Source organism: Sturnira hondurensis, unplaced genomic scaffold, assembly GCF_014824575.4.
Source record: "Sturnira hondurensis isolate 20B ecotype Veracruz unplaced genomic scaffold, ASM1482457v3 Scaffold0025370, whole genome shotgun sequence".
Lineage (NCBI taxonomy): Eukaryota > Metazoa > Chordata > Mammalia > Chiroptera > Phyllostomidae > Sturnira > Sturnira hondurensis.
Window position 1 is genome coordinate 16,447,255 of NW_028098001.1, and position 27,407 is coordinate 16,474,661.

The window sequence follows — 27,407 nt, forward strand, 5'->3', positions numbered from 1 at the left end:
CTTACAAGTGAACCTAAGGGACTAAGTAAAATCCCTTTCCTAAAGACCACCAGAATTGCCACATCTACACAAGCTCTAGGACCCTCTCAGTCTTCCTTAGGTAAGGAAGGAAGGTTAAAAACCTAATAATGGTATATATAAATACAAAAAGCTAAAGCTAAGCCCTGGCTGGGTTGCTCAGTTGGTTGCAGCATTGGCCCATACACCAAAGGTTGTAGGTTTGATTTCTGGTCAGGGCACACACCTAGGTTGCAGGTTCTACTCCCTGTTGGGCACGCAGGGGAGACAACTGATCAATATTTCTCACATCGATGTTTTTCTCTCTCTCCTCTCTCTCTTTCTCTCTCTCTCTCCCTCCTGCCTCTTCCTCTCTAAAATCAATAAGCATATATTTGAGTGAATGTTTTTTTAAAAGTTACAGCTAAAATATGAGCCCCTGCTTCTAACTAGTCCAATTTCCTCATGTTAGGAATGACTGAGGCACAGAGAGATCAAGCATCTTGTTGAAAGTCACACAGCTTATTTAGTAGTCAGGAAGGAAACTGATATGTAGGTAATGCCTCATAGACTGTGATCCTTTCACCAGCTGACTGAATTAGCAGAAGACAGTCATTTTGACATCTTGCAACCAGCTGAATTCTTTTTTTTTGGTGGAGACTCTGCATTAAAGTTCAATATAAGAGCAATCCTGTTCACCCAGAAAAGAATTCTAATAACAAAAGGGGACACACAGGTCTGAAGAACGGACAAGATTTTATAATCCCAAGAAAGAATTTAACAGCCCTTGGATGAAGTCTGGGATATAACATTTTTATTGTGAGTTTTTGAGGTTTTGGTGCACATACTTCCTTGATTGCAACCTACACTGGAAAAATTTTGGTTGCTGCTGAGGGCAGGACTTCCAACAATATGTGCTCTGTGTAACTGAGAATTGCAGCAGCCACTGCTTCTTCTTCTTCCAACCCAATAAATCCAATTGCCCTTAAGACAGTCCCATCATCAGTTATGACAAAAACATTCGCATCTCAGTTATCCACATCATTGAGAAAGGGCAAGATTATAGACAATGCAAAAGCCATTTCCTTTTAGCTTTGGAAAGTATGATCATGAATTTTTAGCAGTGTCTAATTATGTTCTAGTGAAAATAATATTTAAAAAGTGTATTCTCTTAACACATCTAAGTAATAGTATGAAGAGCAGATGCTGTTAGCTGGAATATATACTTTGAACTAAATATTCATTATAGGGACTCACCAAGTAGACAAACCATAGTGAAATAACTGGAATAATTATGCAACAAGCATTGTGTGTGTGCACACTTATTGTGTGGCAGGAATTTTGTTATGTGCTGGGAAAAAAAAGGTGAAAAAAAGAAAGTTATAAGCCCTGGCTGGTGTAGGTCAGTGGATTGAGCGAGGGCCTGCGAACCACACGATTATTCCCATTCAGGGCACATGCCTGGGTTGCAGGTCACTTCCCGGTTCCCGGCAGGGGATGCACGAGAGGCAACCATACATTGATATTTCTCTCCCTCTCTCCTTCCCTTCCCCTCTAAAGATAAATAAGTAAAATCTTTAAAAAAAGTTATAAATTGAACTTTCCTCTGGGAGTGTTAAAGTCTAGTGAAAGAGGAAGAAGTAAATGGTTCACTATTATTAAGATAAAAGATAAGTGTGCTGAAATTCATTAATTTTCTTTGGAAAACAGAAGGAAAAATAGTTTATTCTTTGTGGGGAGTGGAGAAGACTACCTTAAGAGAGAAACATTTAAAGTGTATCTTGGAGGCAAATCCAGATTTCAAAAGGAAAAAGGTATGATAAAAGAGGTCATGTGGGGTTAAGGAGCATAGAGGTGAGGAAATGTATGGGTTGTTCAGGGAACATTGAGGAGACACATAGAATAGCATCTGCTTTCACTGCCCCATCCAGTACTCTGGGAGATCTGACTGGTTTCCCCCTTCAGCAAAAAGAAAATACTGTGAACCCCAAGACCCCTTCTGCTGTGCTCTCTGCTTGGTTACCACTCATTTCAGCAAGGCAGTTCTTGCTCAAATTCTCCTAAAGCAAGTTCCTTTCCACTGGTTATTCCTCAGAGCTTTAAAAAAAATCACACTGGGAAATGCCCCTCTCCCAATCCACAGCAGACTGTTTTTGACCTCAACCTTACTCAACTAAGGGCCAATTTTTCTGGGATTCCCAGACCTGGGACTTTCTTTACAGTGGATTATCATTTGGGTCAGCTTTTCTTTTAGCGATCAGCTCCCCTAAACCCTTTGAGTTTGCTGCTGCTTTAAAACTGCAAGGGAAAAAAGATGGAGAGGAGGCAGTCCTTTTTACTTCTCTCTCTTGCTCTGTGGTAAAGCTCAGCAATGATCCCATAAGCCTGGAATTTGAGGAATTTCCTGCCCCATGCTCCCTGGAAGAGCTGAGAGAGACCTAGCAATTAGGCCTGTAGTTTCCACTCCTGCCTCCCTCCACCCAAGTGAAGTGCCCTGAGTTAACAGCTTGATCTAAGGGGGCCATGTGGGGCTGAGCTTGGAAAGTGTCTGTGGCCTTAACACTACATAAAAATATTACCCCCATTGCCACCCCCTATCCTTACTCCCTTTCCAACCTCTCAAAATGCCTTTGCCAAAACAGTTTACATACTTTCCTTTGCCCATCTTAGGTTGTGGAAGTAACACAGGGCATAAAAGAGTTCATTCCTTCCAGAATCCATCCTGTTCTTAGGCAATTATCTTAGGACAACTCAGTAATTTTGTTTTCTTTTCCCTTTCTTCCTCCAGCACCCCCACTCCTCAAGGCACACTATACTTTGACCCTTTATTCATTCCCCATTTGATCTGTTCCTCTCTTTTGCCCTCTACTTCCTCTTTTCCACTTTGCTTAAATGCTCATTATGTACTCACTTGTTCAATTTGTGCCCTTGCCTTGTTTGCTTGCAGGCTTATGACTGAGATCTGCTCCCTGGTGGCATGCTTCTACCTCTAGGACTTCTAGAGAGCAGAGATGGGAGCTCTGGGCTTCTGTTTCTTTGGTTTGGTCCAGAGTAGTGGGGACAAGAATAAGAAAGATGCTCCTAAGTCATTAGAATGAACCTTGTGTAACTTCTTTTTTGCAGCAGCCAGAACAGCAAATTCTCTTCCTAATTATGTCTTGCCCAGGCTAATATTAAAATTTGTTCATATTCTCTGTCATCTGTCACACATCAATCCATGGTTGGATATCAGGTGCTAGGCAAAAGCAGCCTAGGACTTAAATACTTCCTGCAAATAATTCTCAAGCTGGCTCACCATCATCAGGATGGCCTCTTGAGAAAGTAAGCTATGGGAGTCTAATGAGTGATAAGACCCTGTCAACCTCTTTGTCCATGTCTATTCATTCCAGTGTTCCTTTGCCCAGGTATCCAGCTTTGTGTTTTCTTCCACATTCTAGTTGTTCCATTTTTGACTCTCCTTCAATAATGTCCCATATGACCCTTTGCTTTCATTCCTCAGGAGCAAATCAAAGAACATTGTTGAATCTTTTTCTTCCCAAAGTCCTAGAGAAGTTATAATCAGTTGAAACCTTGTTCCCCAACCTCCCATCTCTCTCCACATGACACATACCCTCTCATACTCCATTCCCAGGTTGGCATCCATCTCACCCCATCCAGGTTCGATGACAACACCATCAGGTGGACCCTGACCTGGCCACAGGTCTCTCATAGTGTTTCACTAGTGTTGTCATCATCAGCCACTTTAGAGCATTTCCCACAGCTCTCCCATCGTACTTCAGCTCTGCTTACTACTCCCTTCTTATTCTTTCTCTCAGAAAGTATTAAAGTCAGGACTAGTGGTACAGCACACTGGGGTACAGCTTTCTTTGTAATTATCCTGATTGACAATTCTAACCCAGGATAAAATTAAAATAATGATTTTCTGCTTCCCTTTCCTTTTGCCTCTCAATGCTTCTCAGCATATTCTACAAGCCTACAAGTAACAAAAGGAAAGGACTCTTGGGTTAAAAAAGAATCAAAGCAATTCTAATACTTCAATGAAAATATTCACTATCTCTAGATTTCCTTCAGTTCTAAAGATATTTGCCTTTTCAGGTAGAGAATTATTAGTTGCCAGTTCCCTTACAGCCCCCACCCCATGCCTGGCCTTCACATTCCCTTCAGACAAAGCTTTTCTGCCAGGTTGATGACCCTGATTAAGATTTTTAACAGTAATCTTATTTATTTAGTTAGTTAGTTTCTGCCCTTCTTCTCCAATTCTGAAGGACCTTTTATCTTCTGAGCAAAAGAACTGAGAGATAGAGAGGGCTGGCTTTTTTTATTATCCCTCTCAGAAATAGTTAGGGAAGTTACTTATTTGTTTTTTAAGCAAAGGACAGAAGACAAACATAAAACCCAAACAACCAATATGAAGCTATTTTCTTTCTCAAAAAATTATTTTAATAGGAAAAAAAGAGAAAGGTATTGAAAATGTGAAAGACAAAGGACCTTGGAAGAGAGGGAGAGGCAACAGACAAAATAAGGGAGGGTTGGAGAGAAAGACCTTGAGGAAATGAGAGAGAAGAATTAGAGGAGGCAGGACCTTGAGAAATAAATGTATGAGCATGAAAAAGGGTAAGAGAGAAAAATGACAGAGCAGTAGGAAAGATGCCCATTACCTGGGCTGTTTATCCACTGAGAGTTTGTACAACTTATAGAAAAGAAAAAGAACTGGAATCCTTCCTGCTTTAGGAAGTAAAGAGAACTAACTCTTTGCACACCCACAGCACCTAAGGGTGCCTAAATGCTCAAAAATGCAAGGTTGAATAAAACAGGGTTGCCATAGGTTGTATTTCCTTTTTCTTCAGGACCAAATGAAAGGTTGGTTGGAAATTAATAGACAAAAAAGAAACAAAGAACTAAACCTGATCAAAGTCAGGTTGTGTAGGGTTCACAAACAGAGGTCACATGTTGCCAGCCTCTTCTTGTCTTACCCTGGGATCTTCTCTGGGCTTAGTTCTCTCCCTCCTCTGGATAAGTACAATACCAACAGCTCTCAATTACTGGCACATAGATTTCTCACTTTGGGGATTATCCATGAAAAAATTTTAATCTCAGGCAGGTAGATTCCCTTTGCCATGCAGAACTTTTTAGCAGTGGTCAGTCTTGGTGTGAGCAGGGATTTAGAAATTCATTCAAATAACAGTTTAAGTCGACTCTAATAAGCAAGGCAAATCTGATTATCACCACTATACATTCTGAAGTTTTTTTTTTTTTAAAGGTTAAAACAATCAGTGCTTAGGTGCTATCCATGGGCTGGGAGCCTCTCTTGTGTTTTTTAGGAGTTAACTGTTTATAGATGTCCTTTAATCTGGGGACCCAAATAGGTTCCCACAGCCTCCAGTCCACATTTATAAGACCTCTGAAAGGAAGATGATAGAAAATTTGTATTATTTGTTACTTAAAATAGGTGACATTTAGTAGCTGCTTAGTTACTATTGGCCAGCAGGCATTCTGCTAACTGATTTATGTATCTTAACTACTCTACTCATTTATTTAATTTATGTGTTCCACAAAAGACTTGAGGCAGTATACACAGACATATTCAGTCAATGAAGAAAACAATAAACTAAGAGAAGACACTGGACATTGGGAGAGAATGCTGGTGATTAGACAGTCAGGGAAAGAGAATAAGGACAGGAGGAATGAACTGAAGTTGAGGTAAAGGTAATGTACTAAATATATGCATCAGAGATGAATTGCAAGGGTAGCCTTGAGCTTCCAAGCAACCAGGGCAAAAAGAAAAAATGAAAGTTAGTAACACAATTTATAATGTCCATAAAATAAAAACTAATCAGTATCTTAGAAAAAGTATCATTACAAAACTTTCTCCCGTGGATCTTCATAAAAGGACATAACCATGTTTTGAACCATGTTCTGTGCAACATCCCTACCATAAATAAAATTAAGAGTTTCATTGGGCTGCTTCTTAGAACATTCCTCAGTGTGAACTCGTGTCATGGTGCCAAATGTTCTGTTCAGTAAAAGCAATTCTTTGAGGAATCATTCAAAGTTGGCCTGTACCTGATGGTTTGGCTTAGTCTAAGGATGAAGTTTAGAGTATCTGGAGGAATGGCCTGGAGGCGGTTGATAACAGTGGAAGGGAAAGCTATAGATATAAAGCAGTACTCCAGCAACTTAGCTATTTAGGCCTTTAGTTCAGAACTGCATCCTAAGATGAAAGAAAGCAAAGAACATCACAACTGTCTCTAATATTCACAATTTCTTGGGAGGCATAAGAAGGAAGGTAGGGGAGGCAAAATTTAAAAGATTATTTTCCCGAGGAGATGTGGCAAGAGGCCAGCCAGCCATTGTGATGTCTGGGTTCAGAGAAAGATGACTAAGTGAAACTCACTTAAAATATTTAAAAAGTACTTTGACATTTCCAAAAAATTGCAGAGTATACCTAGCCCCCAAAAGCTTAGCTTTTGGCCATCTTGAGGTTTGGGAAGATTAAGCCTCCTGGAAAAATCCTAAAGAGCATTAAAAGAGGAATTAGAGGTAGCATTAAACACAGTTAAGTAGCCCCAGCAACGCTACCAGACTAGAAGGCATCTCCCTTTCTGAAGAACCCAGGTACCTTAGTATTTCACAGACCTGATGGGCAACAATCAACAGAGAATCTTTAACACTGGAAATTATCCATCGTAATTAATTCAGTGTCCAGAAGTTCTTCTGTTTATCTGACCAAAGCCTTGTTGTTGTTTTCTCTACAAAGAGCATGTTAATCCCCCAACTGCCATGACAGTAAGAGTAGGCCCCTTAGGAGAGGAGATGGGGCCAGCGATCACAGGATAAGGGCACGTCTGAGGAAGGCAGAGGAATCTGCTGGCAGTTCCAAGAGTGATGTCTCCCATATTCTTTGGGGACCATCACTTTCCTCTATAGGCTTCAGTTTCTAAGTAGATCCCTATCTCGCCACCACCTCACACCCAGAAAGGACTTTTTGATTTGTTCAACTGGAAGTGGTGGGAGGAGGCAGGGAAGTCCAGGGAGATTAAGCAGTGGTTTTTCAAACTCATGAGAGACATGTGTGTTGGTGGGAGAAGGGCAGGGTTAAGGTAAAACCCCCAGTTCTAGTGTCTGCTTTGGGGCAGTGAGTCAGTTACCCTCCTGAATCTTACTCAGTTTTCATTGAAAACTTTCAGGGGGTGGATTAAATCTGTAATTTTGAAGTCTCAGCAGCGATGGATGGTGGGGCTGAGAAGTGAAGGTGAGATGAGGCAGTGCAAAAGGTACCTGAGACCCAAAAGTTAGTCCTGTTGTCTGGCACTACAGGAGTCTACTTACATCTGCTTAAAGCAGAGATGTGGTAGATCATCTAGCAATCCTCATCACAGACTTTAGAATGGGCATTCAACCTGGGGCCCACAGGCCTCATGGAGCCTAGGATGGCTGTGAATGCAGCTCAACACAAAATCGCAAATTTACTTTAAACTCTATGAGATTTTTTTGTGACTATGTGTTGCAATGTATTTAATGTGTGGTCCAGGACAACTCTTCTTCTTCCAGTGTGGGTGCAGAGATGCCAAAAGCTTGGACATCCCTGCAAGATGTTTCTAGAGGAAATCAGGGCCTCCATCCACCCATCCCCAGTAGATTGTTCAGGTGGCTATCTTTGCCACTTGCCTGTTTCTTCCCTAGCCCTGACCCTGGATAGAGAGGTGGGTAAGTTATGGCTTAAGTGGAAACCTAATCATTTTTGAAATGGGCTGGAGGACAAAATATCTTACTTTTTGTTCAACAACATAAACACTCTTAAATTTTATGGAATATGGCCAAGGTTAAGTATTTGACTAAAGGAAGAAATGGGCAATGATGTGGCATTTTAAAAAATGATATGGATTGGGAGTCAGAAGACTTGACTTCCAGGTCTAATTCTTCCTATGATTAGCTTAGTGGTTCTCAATTGAGGTGATTTCATTTCAGGGGACATTTGGAAATGTCCAGAGACATTTTTATTGCCACATCTGTGGGTGGGAAGGTGTTACTGGCTTCTAGTGAGTAAGTCCAGGGATGTTGCTAAACACCCTACAGTGCAAAGAACCCCCACTACAAACAATTAACTTATCCACCTTGAGTCAAGTCCTTAGTTTCCTTGCTCATAGATTAAGTACCTTATACTCAGCCATTCATTTGACACACATTTTCTGAGTGTCTGCCCCAGGCATTATTCTAGGCACAGAACATGGGGGTGAGTGGGTAAATCCAAGATTAAGACAGAGAAGGTTCTCATCCCCAAGGAGTTTCCATTAACTTATATTCACAACTCAAAAATGAACTTGTACAGGGTCACACAGAAAGTCCAGAGCAGAGCTGGAATCTGAACCCAAATCTTCTGATTACAAACCCAGAGCTCTTTTTTGTTGCTGTTATCCTTCACCATAGATTGTTAGGATTCGTTAACAATGAGAGCCAACATATAATGCATGCCTGAATATCTCAGATATCTTACCAGGTATTCTACATAGATAATTTTTTAAATGTTTTATTTATTTATTTTTAGAAAGAGGGAAAGAGAGGGAGAGAAACATCAATTGGTTGCCTTCTGCACCCTACCTGAAGACCTGGCCCACACCAGGAACCCGAGAATCTAATTGGTGACCTTTTGGTTCACAGACCGGTGATGCGCAATCCACTGAGTCACACCAGCCAGGGCTACCCAGATTATTTAATGCGATCTTCATCACAACCCTATGAAGTAGATTCTGCTATTCTTCTACAAAAAGATCAAATAACTTACATAGGGTCATGCCGGTATGCATAGGGTCATGCTTGATTCAACCCAGCGAAGTCTGTATTCCAGATGCTGCTTTATCCAGAAGCTAAAAAGCACATCAGGGGTTGTGGACATGATCTAGTAAGCTCCTTCCTTATCTAACAGTTGAATAAACTGATGCCCTGAAAGGACATGTAACTTGCCCAAGAAAAAACAAAGAAGAATCAAGATAAAAATCCCTGACACTTGACTCTCAGTCTAGGATAAACTCTAATATACCTTCAAGCTTTGAATGTCTGTAATCTTAATGTGGACAGGGAGTGGGAGGTGTACTATAAGAAACAAAGTCTAAATGCCCAAGAATCAAAGCTTGAGGAGGGGTGGGGAGAATGACAGAAACAAATGGTTGTCAGAATTAAAAGAGCTGCCTTCTTTTGGAGAAAGAGAAATAGAGAATTCAAAGTTGGGTGGAATGGAGGCCTAGGGGAGGGAGCTCAGAAATAAGGAAGATGCTTAAGAGGAGGGGCCCAGGACTGGAAAAAGTGGAGGATTTTTAGCATGGCTCCTAGCCATATCAGCACATGTCTTCCCTAACCTCTTCCTGCCTTTCTAGGCAAATCCCAGGTTATGTGTTCCTCATGATTTGACCACTCATCATGGCACTTTAGACTGATATTTCCTGATTCACTACCTTACCTTGGAACCCCCACCTTGTCCCTTAGGCTAGGGAAAGTGAAGAGTTTAGGATCCCCCCATGTCCAGAGGCTTCTCCTGCTAATCTTTCTGATAACCAGCCCCACCACTGAGGGGGCATAAAGACTACCCATGTCCTCCAGGACTCTTACAGGACAGTCCTTGAGACCATCCCAATATTACCAACATAGAACATAGCACAGAGTAGGCACTCAGGACCTGCCAAGTTCCCTCCTAGCCCATTAGTTCCTATGGGTTCGCTTGCAGATTCAACTCATCTCTTCAAATCCATTTTAAAAGGAGGAAAACAGGCCCAGAAGCTCCTCTGAGACCCTGGCCCTCACTGAGTAGGCTCAGGAATGACTTATGATAGAGGTTGGGGTTTGTAATATTTGCTTGTTTTTAACAAAACATAATCTGGGACATTAGGGAATTTGTAATCTGACTAAAACAAACAAAAAACCCTGAAAGGCCAGTGCTCTAAAACTGAGTATAAACTGAGTCTGTGAAGTGAGTTAAAGGGGAAGGTAGTCAGGAAGGGCTCTTGAGACCTCCCAAGCATCAGATGCAGGAGGAGGTCGAGGGCACGGATGGAGAAGAGTGAGAAACCTACATAGGGAGGGTGTATTTAGACAGACATTCTTGAGCACTGGCTCCTAGAGAATGGCCCAGGCTTTCATTTTTACCCCTCCCCCACAGCACTGCTCTGGTAGACCTCAGAAATGATTAAAACCAAAAGAATTTTATATGTCTGGAATTCACTTTTTACCCTGATGCCATTTGCTTATTTTTTTTCTCTCTCTTCTCCCTGCTGATAATTTCTCCTTTTGAGAGAGCTGTTTGCTTCTGTCCTTTTTGTGGCCCAGTTTGACCTGTGATGATTCCCAGTACCCACCAGTTCACTTTGTTTTCATTTAAGGGAGATGAAGAGAGGGGGTTGAGTGTCTCAGGAAAATGGGAGAGAGGAGAAGAGGGTGAAGGAGGCTTGGTCTTGCTGGCAAGATTTCCCAGAAAAAGAAAGTAGAAATAGCTTTCAGGAAAAGAAATCTGCCAAATGCTTATGTTCCCACAAGACTCTGCAAAACCTTTTCATAGACCAAAGCTAAAGTTCAGAGTAAAGCCAGAACATGTCTCTTCAGGGAGAGAATCTTATCAATATGCACCCAAACCCTTGGTCCAGGGTCCCTCACTTTCCTAGAGCAGGCCAGACCAACCCCAGGACAGTGGACTATCTGTGTGTGAGGGACTCCTGCTCTCCTTATCCCAAGTCCAGATCAGATGTGAAAATGTATAAAACTTTTGCTTCCATCCTTGTTCCTGAACAAATGATGCTTCTCCTGGGTTACCCCTACTTTAGTCCTCTGAAATCAGTACCTCTGGCCTTGGCATGAAAAAGATCCTCAGAGATCCAGGATCTCATTAAGGAAGAACCAATCCCTTTTGTAAACTCCCATAGGACAGCAAAAGAGTAGGAAAATTAATTAAGAAAACAGGTCCAGATCACTGTATAAGGTCACTCCATTAGAGACACAAATGGTGCTCAAATCCATAGCTAGACTCACACCATAGTGCTCTTTCTATGTTGCCTCCTGAATACAGATGTTCCTATTATAATGGCCAGGAATTCCGAGCTGAGCCAGAAGCTGAAAGCCATACGAGATGACACATTTAACCTTTTGCCACATGGGCAGCAGGTGCAGTGGGCAGTCTGAGGCCTGGAGGTCAGTAATGGGAAGATTAACCCTGCCTGGAGCTGACTGCCAATAAGCACTGCACTGGAAGCACACCTGGCTAGAACAGACAACTTATCTGTAGAAAGAAAAACTGCACTGGGACAGAGTGTCCTGAGCTGTCAAGGCTTTGTTCAACAGCATACCCCAGAAGGAATGCAGGGTAGATATTTTGTGCCTTCCTTTACTGAGGAAGTTGAACTAAAGTACCCTCACTCCCTCACTAATTTTTACAAAAATCAACTTGTTTTATGTGGTTCCTTCTAGGTTAGGCTAGATTCTTTCATGTATAGTGGTAATAACAATAGTTGTTGTAATAACAGATATTTGTTTACAACCTTTCAAATTCCAAGGACTCTGTTTTACCTATAGGGTCTGGCACAAATAATGCCTCTTTTTTATTACAAAATATTTTATTACAACATCATAAGCATGTAATTCTGTAACATAACAATATCACACTCAAGCACACCATGTGACATTTTAGGTGAATGTTCAAATTAAAACTATAAATTATTGCACCCATATTATTATCCTACCAACCACACTCAAGCAGGCCTTACTTCTGTCAGACCCTATTGACTGCAGTCCTTTCAAGATGTCCATTTACCAACAAAGAACCTAATACTCTGGTTATATAACAATTTCAATGTTTTATAGCTAATGGCAAAATAGTAGGATCCAATTATTTTGTTTTAAAGACCAAGTGCATTGGGTTATGGTCATGAAAGAAAATTCAATCAAGAAAGGGAAAAAATAAATGTCCCCCATTGTCCATTACCTCCTGTGGGACTGGCAGGAGCTAGAGACACAATGATAAACAGTAATGAGTGACAGACACATGAGTCTATGCTAGAGCTTCAGGTTCTAATCCAGCATGTATCTAACTCTCTAGGTAAAATCTTTTGTCTCTTGAGCTTCTCATATCCATCACCTGGATATTGTCCCCCCTCCTCTCTAGGTTGGAACATGGTGTAGTGCCTACTGAATTAGGTGTGAGGAACTATTAAGTCTTTTCCTCTTAATTTGATCACATCACTAAGAGATAACTTCTTAGTCATTTCCATGTGGTTAAGCCCCAGAGTGAGTGTCCTGCTCTGCTCAAAATAGAAAAATTCCAGGGCAAACTCTGGGTCCTAATTGGATGATGGTCCTGCCATTCTTTTCCTTATCCCAGTCTTTCCCATTCCAGCTTTCCTCATATCCTAGAACATGGTTGAATGAACTTCACTTTGGCTCACTTCCTGCTAAATCCCACCCTACCTCGATAGGCCAAGGTATCAAGCAATGCAGCTCAGGCTGCCCCAGTGCTGGGGGACCCAGTGAGGCCTTCTGGAGGGAGCACTGCTGGCCTCCTTGTCCCCTTGCAGAGCTTCCTTGGGCTTCCTGGGAAGACTAGGGGTTCTGCTCACCACTTCATGTACCCCCTTGTTGCTGCTCAGATGTCCCTTTATTCTTCTCCATTGGTCTCACCCACCCACTGCCCCCACCTTCCTTCAAAATTTCTCTTCCCACTCAGCCCCCACCTCCACCCCACTTCCTTCCCACCCCCCACCCCTACCAATGTGAAACAGGAGGTTATAAAAATAAGCTTTCTACCCAGGAGACTATAATTATCTGCTAAGTGTGGAAGCCAGAGTGATTAATTAAGAGATAATAAAAAGAAAAGGACTCGGGCTTTGCTTTAATGATAGAACCTGAGATGAGCCAAAAAATTAGTATTGAGAGTTAGCTATAATCCACAATTATCAAGCACCAAATGCTTCAGGAACAGAGCTCATTTCACTCCTGCAAGTGACAGATGGACAACGTGAGAAAGAAGGCCCAAGGAGCATCCAGCCAGGGGGCAGAGAGCAGCCTGAGCCCTGGAACATGTGGTTCCACTAGTAGATGACAGCCTAACTGTGCTTCAGATTGTCCTGTGCCAGGTTATCTCACAGTGCTTTCAGGATCCTGGGCCATAGCTACCCTTGAAAAAGAGCTGCCACCCCTCATCGAATACAAGATTCTTCACAGGCAGGCCCCATGCTGGAATCAAGTTGTCCTCTCTCCCCCTAGACATACTAGCTCCTCCTCATTGGAGGACTTGCATTCTGCTCTGTCCTCAAGGGAGTAGAAACTGCTTTAACACCATTCCTTTCCTGAGGTGCATGGTTGCCTATACATGTTGGGGAGGATGTCACAGGCTGGTTGGATGTAAATGCTGCTGGAACCACAGCCTGACAAGGCAACAGTGAAGTTCTCAACAACCATAGCCTCCAGACCACATGGCCCTAGCTGACCAGACCTCTTTCTGGCCCCTACTCTCCTTTCACCAAGCCCTCCTGTAGGGTGGTCTCTTCTACTTTTTATTTCAATGGATTCTGCCCTATCAATCCTTCCCACCCTATTCCATTATTCACTCTGTCCTTCCCCAAGAACCTTCCTTAACTGATCCACCAGCTCCAGTATCTCTTATCTCCTGTGTAAATGCACAACAGGGTCCAAACCACCCCCTCTACCTTATTTAAATGATATTAGTATGTGTTTAGACCCCGAGGAAGATAAAGAAACCTATCTCCCCTATTATAATTAGCTATCCAGTAGAATAAAACAAGTCTCCTCCTTCAAGTTTAAGTTTAGAGCCAAGAGTTTACACTTACCTCATATCGCTCAGTATCCCAGGGAGATGTCCCAACTCCTTCATTAGATCAGGAGGTCTCCAAAGACAGACATCCCACTTCAGATATCCCCTCCCCTCCTTTCTCTGCCACACAGATGTCATTAAGGATCCACCCAGGACACCTATGTAACGCTGGGCTGAGTGCATTCCTGTGTGATTCCCAAAGAAAATTATTCCTCCTGTTCTGAAACTAGAACAGGTCCTAACTGTAGATAGGCCTACTTTTACCATCTCCCCTCTATGTCCTACTTTTCTATAAGTACCTGGTTCAGCAGCAGATGCCAAAACTCCTCTCAGCCTGTTCCCAGAGGAAAGCGGAAGAGGGGCTCTCAGGTCATTAGCTGGAGAAGATGTGAAGGACACCAGAGCCCTCCAGGTCCCAGCTTCTCTGAGCAGCTGAGAAGAGAAAACTAGACAAGCAAAGGCATGGTGACTCAGCCACCAGGCTCCTGTGAACATTAACCTTCTGGTCCTGACTGGGAACCATGGGAGGATATCCTTGGTGGTTTGTTAGAAAACAAATCTGACCACTAAATAGACGACCTGCTCTGGCTCATTTGGGGCCTCAGAGGTAATCTCATCTATGACCTTTCTGGGTTTGCTTCTCTATTATAAGGAACTTTGCCTTGAAATGAGAGAAAATTAACCCTTTGGGGAAAATGTTATTTATCCAGACAAAGAAAATATTAGAGGCTTATTCAGTTACAGTCCTCTCAGTTACCTAAGAGGTTTTTTTTTTTCAAGGAGGAAAAAGAGGGGTCAGGTTAGACCCAAAGAACTTCCTACTCACCAAGGATTATTAAATATAAAAGTAAGCAGAGAGAGCTAGTAAAATTCCATTCTTTTAAGAAAAAGGACAAACACTGATGTGTCAAGGTTGATTAAAATTAATCTTACCCAAAGGAGATATTGTGAGTGTCTAAAGATGTTAAGATTCTTAAAGAATCATCTCCTCATTTTTGTTCTTGACCCTATGTTCTGGGTTTTAGGAAATTTAAACTGATTGATCCCACCTACTTCTAGATTTACTCTGAAATCCCTCAGGACTTATGTGTGTAGTTTGCAAAGTCCCCATTTGAATTTGCAGATAGCTGAATATGTGTCTGTCTTCTAAGGGACAGAAGAGTATGAAGGATAATTAATGGGAGGTTCCTGTTTCCCCTTGTGGACAGGAATCCCTGGATATAAGGACCAAGTGAATCAGGAGGCCTGTGAAGGTTGAGGTTCCCTCTTTTCTGGCTTGTGGATCTTCTCTACATCCTGGAGCTCTGAGCACAGATAGAGAAAGGAAGGAAAGAGTGAGTTAGGTCATCATGATGGCTGAACAACCATTACCTCTATGTGAGTGTGAGAAACTGACCTGTTCAGAGGTGGTACTCCACTGTTCCCACTAAATCATGCTTCCAGTTAAGCCTATGAACCATCATCCTTCTCAAATCACACAATTTGTTCATGACTCAATTTTCAAGACAAAGCCCCATCTAGCAACTCTGTGAAAAATGTCTTCCCCCAAATCTACACCAAATTGAGAGCTAGATTATAAGGGCATTTTTCATAGAAGAAAAAAAATAGAGTGCAAATGCCCAACTGGCTTAGAAATGGAGGGGTTTCCACCAACACACTGAATGGTTGCTGTTGAACTTTGCAGGTGCCAGCTATTGGCATGAGTGCACATTAATGGGGTGGGTTGGGGGATGCTGAGAGCGTGTGAGGTGGCAGGGACAAGGCATGAAGGTCAGGTCAATTTTAGGGTCAGAGATGGACACACCAGCAATCACTGTATCCACTCCTGTCCCACAAACATATAGGTACTCCTGAAGCAATGACCCACCTGAGTTTTGTTATACAGCTAAGCTGCTGAAAAGTGAATTGAGTTAAATGATTCATACCCTCTCTTGACTCAAATGAGTCCTATCTTCTCTTTACTCCCATTAAAATGTTGAAGATTTATTTCCCTAGAGGAAAGCATCTTCTAACATTTCAAAGTGTGGTTCTAGGACCAGCAACATAAGCATCATCTGGGAGCTTGGTGCCAATGCACCTGACCTTCTAATTCAGAATATGCACTTTAACAAGATCCCCAGGTGTCTCAAAAGCAGGTTAAAATTCGAGTATCACTGTTCTAATGCACTGGGTTGAAACCTTCTGAGGGACAGGGCTAAGATGATGGTCACCTTTACTATGCACTTCCAAGGGCTACTTTTTCGGGACTTAAAGTAGAGGTAAGTGGCTGCTGTCACTGCATTTCACAAATGATGAAACTAAGGTTCATGAGGGTGAAAAGGCCACTCAATCTTCAGAACCACAACACAGACCTAATTCTATACAAAGTTGCTTTCTATCACTCTGTGCTGCTGTCTCCAAGCTCCCACTGCAATGCATGGCAGAGACCATAAATTCAGAGGTACTATATCAATGGTAACCTCTCTTGGCACACTTAGCCAATACTTATCTGTATTTGGACTGTTATTTGTTCTTCACTCATGCTATTGTCTGCCTACCTCAGATCTGCCTTGAACCATGAGCTGTAAAAAACAGGCACTGTGCAATATTAATAACTTTGATTTACTGAATATGTACTGTGTTACAGATTCTGCTTCTTTTTTTTAAGATTTTATTTATTTATCTTTTAGAGGGGAAGGGAAGGAGAGAAGTATCAATGTATGGTTGCCTCTCGTGAGTCCCCTGCTGGAAACTGGCCTGCAACCCAGGCATGTGCCCTGACTGGGAATCGAACCGCGATCATGTGGTTCGCAGGCCCGCGCTCAATCCACTGAGCTATACCAGCCAGGGCTGCTTCTTTAGTATAGATATCTTCATCCAGTCAACTCTCTGGGGTAGGTATTATTGCCTCCATTTTATAGATGAGAAAACTGATGATCCAGTTAAGTGACTTGGTCATGACTGCAGAGGTGGTACCCCTACTGGGAAAAAGACTGGTTTACCCACAGGCACTCTGTCAAAGAGGTCCCAATGCACTTGAGGGATTACCCAATTCCGGGGTTGTGCTGAAAGAGGCCAGTCTTATGATATGACCCTGGTAAAAAATTAAAGGGTTAGGTACAGGCTTTACAGGTTTCCATCTCAATCTTCTATATAAATACAAAGTAGCAATGGTGCAAATAATCCAGAAGTCACTCCACCTAGGTTTTGTAATGCATTGATTTTTTCCTTTCTTTTTTTTCTTTTCCTTTTTTCCTTTCTTTCTCTCTCTCTCCCTCCCTCCCTTCTCTTTCTTTCCAAAGCCAGATTTTCCTTTTTAATTATATTTGGTTTAAAATGACATTGAAATGAATTTGGATACTCACTTCAATCACAGTGAGAGGGACTTCCCAGATGTGTGCATCAGTGATAAATACATCAGCCTAGGATCAACCATCATTCACACAGTAGCTAACTTGAGGGTGGGTGCTGAAAAGTTGACAGTACTGGCAGTGGTAGCCACCACCAGTGTGTGTGTAGGAGGTGGGCAAAGAGGGGTGCACTCCCACCCAGTCCCACAGTGAGGTCAAGCTGGTAGATTTCCAGGGAGATTAAGATTGAGGCAAGAGTAGCAAATTTGGGGTTTGGTATTAAAATCCAAGAGTCCTGCTCTCCAGAGGAAAGTCATTCTGGATGACTAGGTAATCAAGACAAAGAAAACCTCACCTCTCTCAAAGTTTCATCCTGCCAGCCTGCTTATCCCTGGCTTTCTGTTCCTTTGAATATGCCTTCTCTCCTCCCATTGTCTGTCTATCTGTCTCTCTCTCCCTGCCCCCATCTATGAATCTCAGTCTCTGGCCTTTTAATAATCTTCCAGTTGGGAAATAATGGGAAGAAGAAGTTAAAAACACCTCATGGCTTGACAATGCCAGGTAATGGAGCAAGCAGGTGTACAAGGCTGATCCTGGGAAACTTCAGGGAGGAAGAGAAAAAAAGAAACTCAGCTAAACTAATTATAAAGACCAAGTTAATTTAGAAATTAGGTCAGTTAAGTTTAGTGGGGGGGGGTGGAGGTGGACAGAATGGAACAATTGGACATAAGAGATTGGGAGATTTGGGAAAGTGCACTTTATATAAACTGTCATTGTTTATTGAAATTATAATCCTTGGGACGAGCCACTTCTTCAGATTCCTCGGCTCCTTCCATCTGGAGCAGGGGGCACAATCAGGGATTGTCTAGAGCTCCAGCTTCAGCCCAAGCCTCATATCTGTGGAGGTCCCCTTGTCCTGCTAGGCTCTATTCCACTCTTCTCATTCTATCGCTATCTGTCTCTCTGCCTCTCTCTGTTTGGAACAGTTAGACTTCAGCATTTTTCACATACCCCTCTCACAACCTTTCTTCATATACAGCATTGCCAATATATGTTTGTTTATACATCTGTCTCCTACACCCAACTGAGAGTGTCTCAGGAAAGGGACTAAGTTTTACTTACCTTTTTATCCTGGTACCTAGGTGAGAGCCAGGCTCAACCAGTAAAAAACAAACAAACAAACAACAACAACAACAACAACAACAACAAAACACTTTCTGAGTTGAACATAGGCTTTAACCCTCCTTGCAGGAATGCAGGAATTCTTCAAGGTTTCTATTTCAAAAATCAGAGCTCACTTCTTTCCCAGAGGTTTAAAAGTCTCTAGTCTCAGCCCCCCAAAATGAACATACACCTATTGTTACTGACCAGAAGAAACAGCCCAGGCCATAACCCTGCAGACATTGGCCCTCTGATGAAATCAGATGATTCCCTCCAGACTCTGTGCAGAGCAGATCCAGCCTAATCTCCAGGGAACAAATGACAAAAACCTTAGGTATGCACCAGGCTGCAGGGCTCTCCTCTTGGTTATCTTTGAAGTCTGCTTCTGGGTGCATCTTTATCTATAGCAGAAGATTCTTAGAGAAAAACAGATTTTCTCATTATTCCAAAGCCTCCCCAACTCAAGTTACAGATCTGAGACTTCCCAAGAGGGAACTAATACTTCTCTGAGGTTTTCTGCTCACACCCTGATGGTCTGTCTACTTCACTTTTCTTCTTTCCCCTCCTCTCCTTTTCTCATTCTCCTGCCCCTTCCTAATTGAAGGGGTTGCAAATATCTATAGCAGCTCCAGTAGATGAAGTGTTTAAGAAGAGGAGGAGAGTTGGTGAGGAATGAGGTAGGAATCTTACCGGTTCTTAACATATTCTTTACAAAAGATAAATCCTTGGCTCTCTTCTTACAGGATAACATCTGGACTGATTTTTCAGGACCTACACAAGTCTGGCCCCAGAATCTAGTTTTCTGAATCATCTCATTTATTTCTCCCCACCCCAAATCCTCAGCTGCACCAGCCTCTGTGTACTCTGAACATTCAGGCAGCCACATGTTGGCGAAGGAAGTTAGGTCAGTCTGGTAATGCTCTCCATTTTCCTGCCACATCCATATCCTGTCCATCCTTGGATCCTCTCCTCCATGGAGTCTTTCCTGGTCTCTTCAACCCACATCAGACTCCCTTCCTGAACTCTCCAGCTTTGAACTTGTACACCGCTATCCAGGCACCAGTCTTATTGGTGTATGTACAGTTTAGTTTCTTAGAGAGAAGGGACCATTTGATGTTATTTTAAAAATTCCCCATAAAGTTTACCAGTATGTTTTATACATCATAACATACATTTGCTGATTTGAAAAAAAGAATTCTTCCCATTTTATGGAAGAGGAAACTAAGGTCTACTGAAGTTTGGTAATTTTCACCTAAATCAGAAAATGGGACCCTTAAGGGCAGGGACAGTATTTTACTCATTTAGTAATACCAGTGCCCAGCACATAATAAGCACACAACCCATTTCTGCTAAAGGGAGTAACCGAGACTACTTTCCCCAGGCATCTTCATGTTGCTTTAGAAGGAAATAAATGGCAGAGAAGAAAAGCACCAAATGACCCAGTCTAGGAGAATCTATGATTTGTAACCTGGTCTGTGGGTGAAAAAGCACCAGAGACTCAGGCTCCTGCTGTCCCTTCCCTGCCTGAAAACCCATGCCCTTTCCTTCTTGAAGATTCTCCCATCACCTTTCCAGAGCCATGCCACCATAGGAAGGAAGCAACATCCTTAATCTCCTGGGAAACTAACAGAATTTGCTAGAGAGAACTAGAGATTTCCACTCCTGGATTTAAAATTCTTAATCCTGAGGAGGTTGGTTGGTTGCAAGGCCAACCAATAAATATTTCAATACAATTCCAATTTTGTTAAATGAACTCCAGGAGGGCAGAGAAAAATGAGGCTTCAGCTTCTGCAGACAACAGAGGTTAATAAAAGTTGCTAGAGAGAATGAGACTGTGGACGGAAAGAAAAACTGGGAACTTGGAGAGAGTTGACAAAGGGAGAGAGAGTGGAATGGAAAAAGAAAATAAATTGCGATCATGAACAATGTCTGGGAGCTAGAGCATCTTTTATCCTAAGTGGTCAAAGAACTTAATCAGGTTCATATTGCCTGTGAATCAGAAGCAGGAAGGTGTGAAACCTGGGCTGCAGGATGGAGAGGGACCAGGGTTAATGCAGAACACAAGAGTTCTGACTTTCACTTTGTAATGTGTGCATTTATCAGAGGAATAGATAACATGCAAGACAAGACAAAAAGTAGTGCCTTCAAAAAACAATGATGGCTGCCACAGCTAAAGTAAAATGATACAGAGAAATGTGGCAGGGTTATACACTAGTGCTCTGATGAATGCAAGGACTGAGGTAAAGACTGAGGTATTTGTCCATACATGTAAGGGGTAAGAAATGATCACATGTGTAAATTCATGTGTGAATTATGCACCTGCATGTGGGAACACATGCTGGACATAGAAACTATATCTGCAGGTTTGCATGCAGCAGTGATTTAGAAGACATGGACATGACAGTGTTCAGAGTTTCCTTCTGGGAAGCAATCCTTTGGCTTCATTCCAACTTCTCTACTTGGGTTCTAGTCCTGGCTTTCACTTACTAGCTATGTCTGTCATCTTGGACTTAACTTCTTTGGGTTTCTCTTTGTCCACCTATAAAATGGAGATAATTCTGCCCTGGCTGGTGTAGCTCAATGGATTGAGCACAGGCCTGTGAGGCAAAGAGTCATCAGTTTGATTCCCAATCAGGGCACATGCCTGGGTTGCAGGCCAGGTCCCGAGTAGGGGACACATGAGTGGCAACCAAATATTGATGTTTCTCTCCCACTCTTTCTCCTTCCCTTCCCCTCTCTCTAAAAAAATAAATAAATAAAATATTTTAAAAAATAAAATAAAATGGAGATAATTCTTACATTTAAAAGATTATTGTCAGTATTAAATTACCTACTAACACATGCAAAACACAAAGTGGGCCCTCCACATATGTGAATGACTTTCTCCCTCACTTGGAATGAGACCATTCTCTTTCCAGAGTCCTGAGACTGCCTCTCCTTGGCTTCACATTTCAGGATCAAGAACATGGCTGCCTCTTTTTCCTTCACTGCTGACTACCTACCCACACACCTAAGCCCTTTCCCAGTCAAAGGGTCTAGCATATTCTAGTAAAATGGCCTGTGGGCCCTGGGAAAGGATCAGACAGGAGCTGGTAGGTTGAGAAGGGCACAGCTTTCTCTGCACTTGAATCATGGAGAGGAATTTCCCCATCTTCAGTTGGAAAGAGCCCCCAGATATTAATAATGGAGCAATTAAGAAATTTTTACCCCCAGCCCTTCCCTTCAATTCAACTTCCACCTCTTAGCAAATCATTTAACCTCTTTAGGGCTGTTTTCTCATCTATTAAGTGAGAAATAATAACTACCCTGCCTACATCACAGGATGGTCTATTAAATGAGAAGGTACATGTCAAAATGTTGCTAAAATGGAAAGCACTTTATAAAGTTAAAAGACTCAAAAGGGGGATGAGTTATTACAAACCTCCCTCTCCTGACAGAAAAGGGGCAGTATGCACAGTTCTTCACCCCCACTGAATAAAACACATAACTATCAAAGTAAGATACAGAGATGGATGTAGGTTAGGTGCCCTGGGCTGAGTTTTGTGGAAGAAGACTGAGAGGCACTAAGAAGAGCCTTTTTGTTACTGAGAGGAAGATGAAAAGAAAGAAAGCCTCTCCCCTGCAGAGCTGCCTCAGCCTTATGGGAGGTGTTGCACAGTGCTATTGCTCTACAGTAGAGGTTGCCTGTCCCAGTGTAGGCTTTGTAGTGAGACAAAGAGTTTAAATCTGGGACCTAACATGCCAGGTATGGTTAATTAAACCACAGGTAGGTTAATCGAGTAGGTTAATTAAATTCAGCTTTGGTTTTCTCATCTATAAAATGAGAATAACATTAACTCCACTAGGTTCTTTAAAAGAATAAGTAATAATGAACATGAAAAGCACACCATAGGAATTTAATAAAATATCACTTTGATGCTTTGGTATGGAGTCCACTTCCTATAATCACTTTTCACCACCCTAGGCCAAAGTAAAGCCTCCCATAGGAGACTGGAACAGGCCACCCAACACCCAGGCTGCAAGTCTGTCAGGGACAGGGTTGCTTTGGAAGCTGACTGTCCTGGGATTGTCCCTAGGCCCCTGTTCAGTACTTCCCTTTCTAGGATTCTGAACCTCTCCAGGAGTTTGCCTTGCATTAAAGTTTTCAAATTTGTAGTTCATGGACCTAAGGCTGTGTTTACTAGTAATAAACACAGGTTGAAAAGCATTTCATTTGCCCAGTAAAGTCTTTTTCTTAAAAAAAGCCAGTTATGAGCAATCATTCATTAAAGAAAAACCATTCAACACCAAAGTATGTAGAATGACAAAACTTTAGAATGAAGTATTGTTTTAAAAATTTTTAATAAGTTTATCTTTATGAGACACTCACTCCCTTTTCCTCCTACTTTTCATTCTGCAGTGGACCAGGAAAATCCTTGTCCTAGCCCAGCATCCAGCTGACCTCAAAGCCTACCCCCTTCTCTTTTGCCAGGGATCCCACATGTCCATTCCTGCTGACATGTGGGATCTCTGGCAAAAGAGAAGGGGGTAGGCTTTGAGGTCAGCTGGCTCCCGCAACTGGTTAACAAGATACTTAACCTGTGTAAGCCTCAATTTCTCATCCATGAAATGGAGATAATTATAGAACTGATCTCAGGGGATCATTGTATAGATTAAGTTAAATAATACATATAAAGTAGCTAGCACAGGGCTCAATAAATGATCCATATTATTTCCAGACTCTGAAATGTTGCCATTTGGGATTAATGTCCCTCCTCATTTCTCACAAAAGCTTTGGTTCCGTGTCACTAGAATACCATCATCTTCCACTTAGCTCTCTCCCCAATTCTTTTCCCCATACTTCTTCTGAGTTCTCCAATCAAGGAGAGGCTGGTCAATTTCCTCTTCTGGGTCTGCCTACCACAACCCAGTTCTCTCTATTCGAGACACAAGAGGAGGTGCTGAAGTACGGGATCAAAAATCTGTGCAGCTGGAGCAAGAAAACAAAAAATAAGCATAAAAAAGGAGCTTGAAAGGAGATATAGAGAACTCAATTGCTTATCCCTCTATGTCTAGGCATAGAGTAATAGCCAGAAGCATTACTGAGCACTTTTCTCTGTGTCAGACTGTTCCAGGCACTTTACATGGATCAACATATTTAAGTGCCATTGAAACCTTATGGGATATTATTTCTATTCTCACTTTACAGATGAGAAGACTGAAGTACAGAGAAAGCATATACCTTGTTTAAGCTGACAGGGCTACCAAGTGGCCTAGGTAGGGTTCAACCAGGGACCTGTGATTTAATCACCATTTAATACTGCCTTCTAACACAGTAGCACTCTCACAAAATCAATTGTGTCAGAAACTGAAAGGATGATAAAAAATTAAGACTTGGTCTCTGATGATATAAAGAGGGCCTAGAGAAGCTTTAATTAAGAGTATACAGTTCTCAAGCCAAGGTAGTGAATTCTAAGGCCCAAAAGACAGTCTTTGCCCCACACCACCAAAGAACCAAGGCAGAGCAAGACAACCAACCATGCAGAAGGTGAGAAGGTTGAGAAGACCTAGAGGACTCCATGTCCTCCTGATCAAGGGCTGTGACCAGAGGTAACAACAGGCACTGAGTACTGGATGTATGCCCTTCCTTTAGGGCTGAGTAGAAGGTAGAGTCCAATCAGAATCAAGGAGGGAAGCCTGGTTATCCTGATTTCTGCCTTGTCTGCCTGCCTCTTTCTCACCCTCCAGGCCTGCTCTGAGCTAAGCAGATGGAAGAGGGGCATCTGAAATGTGTGTGTGGGGGGGAGGAGGGAAGACTCAATGCCCAACTACTCTTTTTCCAGACTCATGTTATATGCCAGGATGTATCTGTGTTCAGACTTGAATACTGAGAATTTAGGAGGGCCTCTGGTTTCTTGCCTTTCTTCTCACCTCCCTCCCAGAAGGTGGCAGGGATGTCCAGAGGACCTCTGAGAGTTGAAGGGACAGAGTTTTCTCCCACCCCTACCTCCACTCCTTACTCTGGAGACAGCTCCCACTTCAAGCCAGCTTGTCATCCCACATTGCTTTGATTAGCTATAATCTTTCTTCTTCAATTTCTGCCCTCCAGGACTGGGAGTAGAAAAATGTCCCAGAAAAATGATTAAATATTTCAATGTTTGGCACAATCAGTCTGAGGAGCTGGAGCATGATGGAAATAGAGGTAAGGATAATGGTTTTCATTTAGATAAGATACAAAAAATTATTTAGTGAAAAATGAAGCTGATGTAGCCCACTGACATTCTTTAAACTGTGATTTTTATTTCTCTGCCTAGGCTGAATATCCTCTTCCCTCTTTTCTCTGTTCCCCTCAGTTCAACTGCTTTCTCATGCCACCTTTTTTCCATTTCCCACCACCATACCTCAGTGCCCTGGCAATCGCCATTTCCTCTCTCACCAACCCAGTCCCTGACCTAGAATACCTTTCTATAGATGGAAGCTAAGTACAGGAGGTACTACAGCCTCCCTCCCACCCCATCTTCCCAAATCTCCACTTTTTCTATCCTTGCCTCCACCCCAGTCCTTACTCAGCTTCCCAGAACACTCAGCAGTTATTTCCTGTCCCCTCTGGTCTATTTTCTCCTTTTCTTTACTTTGGCATTCACTCATTCTCTCCCCTGCTGTCCCACTCCTAACCCCTCAATACTTTCGCACAGGTCTTGTTTTCACCCCTGCTGGAGGCAGGGACATGGGAGCTCAGCTAACCCTTAACCCCTCCCCTCTTTCCAAAGGGAGAATGGTACAAAACATATGTCTCTCTTTCTAACAATTTTTCTCCCCGATTCAATCCACATGTTTCCTAACTGCAGCTTTTGTTTCTTGAAGTTCATTTATATCCATGATGCTGACATGTAAGAGCTGCAGGGAAAGGAGCAGACATAAGCTTGCCTCCAACTCATACCAGTACTGACCCAGCTGCATGCCCCCACCCCTTTCTTCCTCTCTAGCAGCCTGGTTGAACAAAATCAGAACTTAAATCATGCTCCCAACTTTCTTCCATGTGGCTGGCTTGGCCAGCCAACCCCAGGACTAGGCCTCCTTTCTATTCACCCCCAACACCAATTCCTACTCAACTCAAACCAGGAATGTGTGCTCCTCTCATATCTCAAATGTGTGTGTGTTTGTGTGTGTGGTGAGGGGGAGATGATGGATCAAGATCCATCACCAGGCTTTGCTTTCGGAGCTTGAGAGGAGCACTGCAAGGAGAGAAGGGATCCAGAATAACAAGCCACCCCTAACAACACACCCACAAACCCAGGAAGGCAAGACAATGAAAATGACAGAGGGTATTCTATCCAAGGTAACTCTCCTATTTCCAGAATTTTCCCACCTCAAAAAGAGACTACTTCCTCCATTTTGTGTATCTCCATAGGTACCTGACTACATGAATGTCTGTTCAAGTTTCTTTGTTTGCTGGATGGTTGATATCTATAGGTTTTCAGTGTGTGTGTGTGTGTGTGTGTGTTGTGTCCTTGTAAATGCCTGCTTGCATATATGAACTAGGTCTATGAGTTTTGATGTGTCTGGATACATGAATGTATAAGCATGTGCTGATATGGAGAGGAATCTGTCTTCCTTACATGTGTCAGTGTCTTTGTGTTTATGTCTGTCTCAGTGTGGGGGATGCTTGTGGTTATGTCTGCCTCAGTAGGCGAGTAGTCTGCTTCAGTGTCTATGACTATTTTTTGGTGTTTGTGTGTTAATTTATGTCATCTCCATTTTGGGGGGACTAGCTCTGCAGTATTAAATCTTGTTAGACTCAGACCTACAAAGGGGAATTTGCCCCCACAAATTGCCCAGTCCTGACTGTGTGGTCTGGGCTCTTTATTTCTCTCTCCCTCCCCCACCCTCCTGATGATGGTGCACTAACCTCATTTCTTTCAACCTCTCCCTCATCTCTTAGCCTCCTCCCTGCCAGTTCCAAACAAGCTCACATCAACACTTCCCTGACCCAAAGTGTGGGGTGTTAATCATCCCTACCCCCAAATGCCTTCCTCCATATCAAGACGGCCTGAAACTGCCTTTGGAATTCCTGAGCCTTCAACGGGGCAGGAATTCAACGGTGCCTTCCTTCAACGGTGCCTACCAGGAACCCGAGGCACCCCTCCCTTTCTCCAGAGGAGCAGCCCCAAGCAATCTGGAACCCCATCTCTGACTGGGTCCCCCGTAGGACTAGGCTGGAGTAGGAGGATTCCCTTAGCAACGCCTTCTCAGGCCTGGGTCCCCAGGTTTCTGCGCACCTCCCACTCCCCCAAATCTGAAATCCCAACCTCTTTGCAACCATCCCCTCGGGCAGGACCCAGGCGTTCAGACTCCCTGCCTCGGAGGGTGGAAAGGTAGGTAGGGCTGCCAGAGGCTTGGGAAAAGACTTCGAGTCTCTCTCTCTTTTTTTTTTTTGCTCCGTTCTCCCGCGCAGCGAGGAAGCAACTTGGTCTATTTAACCGAAAACTAATTCTTTCCCAGACCCAGTTACTTCGCTCCCGAGCCCCAGGGTTCTGCTCCGGGACCTAGCCCCAGTTTCATGGCGTCAGGACCCCAGGGCCGCGGGCCGCTGGCTCCCCATTACCCCCAGAGTGGGAGTGCCGTCCCCCAGACCTGGGGTGGGAGTAGAGTCCAGGGCGGATTATAGCCCTCCTTACCTTGGGAGAAAGTATCGGAGAGAGTGAGAATCCAGATGAGGAGGCTCAGCATGCTGTCTACCCGCCCTGCGCCCGCCCGCGGCTGGGCCCGGAGTTGGCGACAGAGCCAGAGGAGATGGCTGGGGAGGAGGAGCCCGGACCGCCCCCGCCCGCGCCCGCCCCCTGTACACACGTACACTCTCGTGCGCACCAACTCACTTCCCTTCCCTCCTCTCTTTATCTCTCTTTCCTCCTAGTCTGGTTCTTCGCTTCCTCTGGTTCCCTCCCCCCGCCCCCCCTTTTATTATTTCTAGCCTCGAGCTTTCTCTTTCTGGGTTTGTTTCATCCCTGTTCTCCCATTCTCTACCCTTCTCCTCTTTCCCTCTTTTCCTCTCTCCCTCCCTCCTCTGACGTCTAATCTTCCTCCACCGTCCTCCTCCTCCTCCAACCCACGCTCGCGCGCGCGCGCGCACACAC

At 43.2% G+C, this 27,407-nt stretch overlaps 1 protein-coding gene across 4 annotated transcripts in view; it reads right to left on the reverse strand.

Annotated features, from left to right (window-relative positions):
- KIRREL1 (kirre like nephrin family adhesion molecule 1) overlaps positions 1-27,070 on the reverse strand; it is a 109,663-nt gene extending 82,593 nt beyond the window's left edge. For 3 of the 4 annotated variants that reach the window (XM_037039430.1, XM_037039428.1, XM_037039427.1), the window contains exon 1: positions 26,952-27,070. In XM_037039430.1, the coding sequence (XP_036895325.1) occupies positions 26,952-27,003 (52 nt within the window). In that variant the 5' untranslated portion in view covers positions 27,004-27,070. The remainder of the gene's footprint in view (positions 1-26,951) is intronic. The other variant, XM_037039429.1, reaches the window with a different exon arrangement.
- Positions 27,071-27,407: the final 337 nt, after the last annotated feature.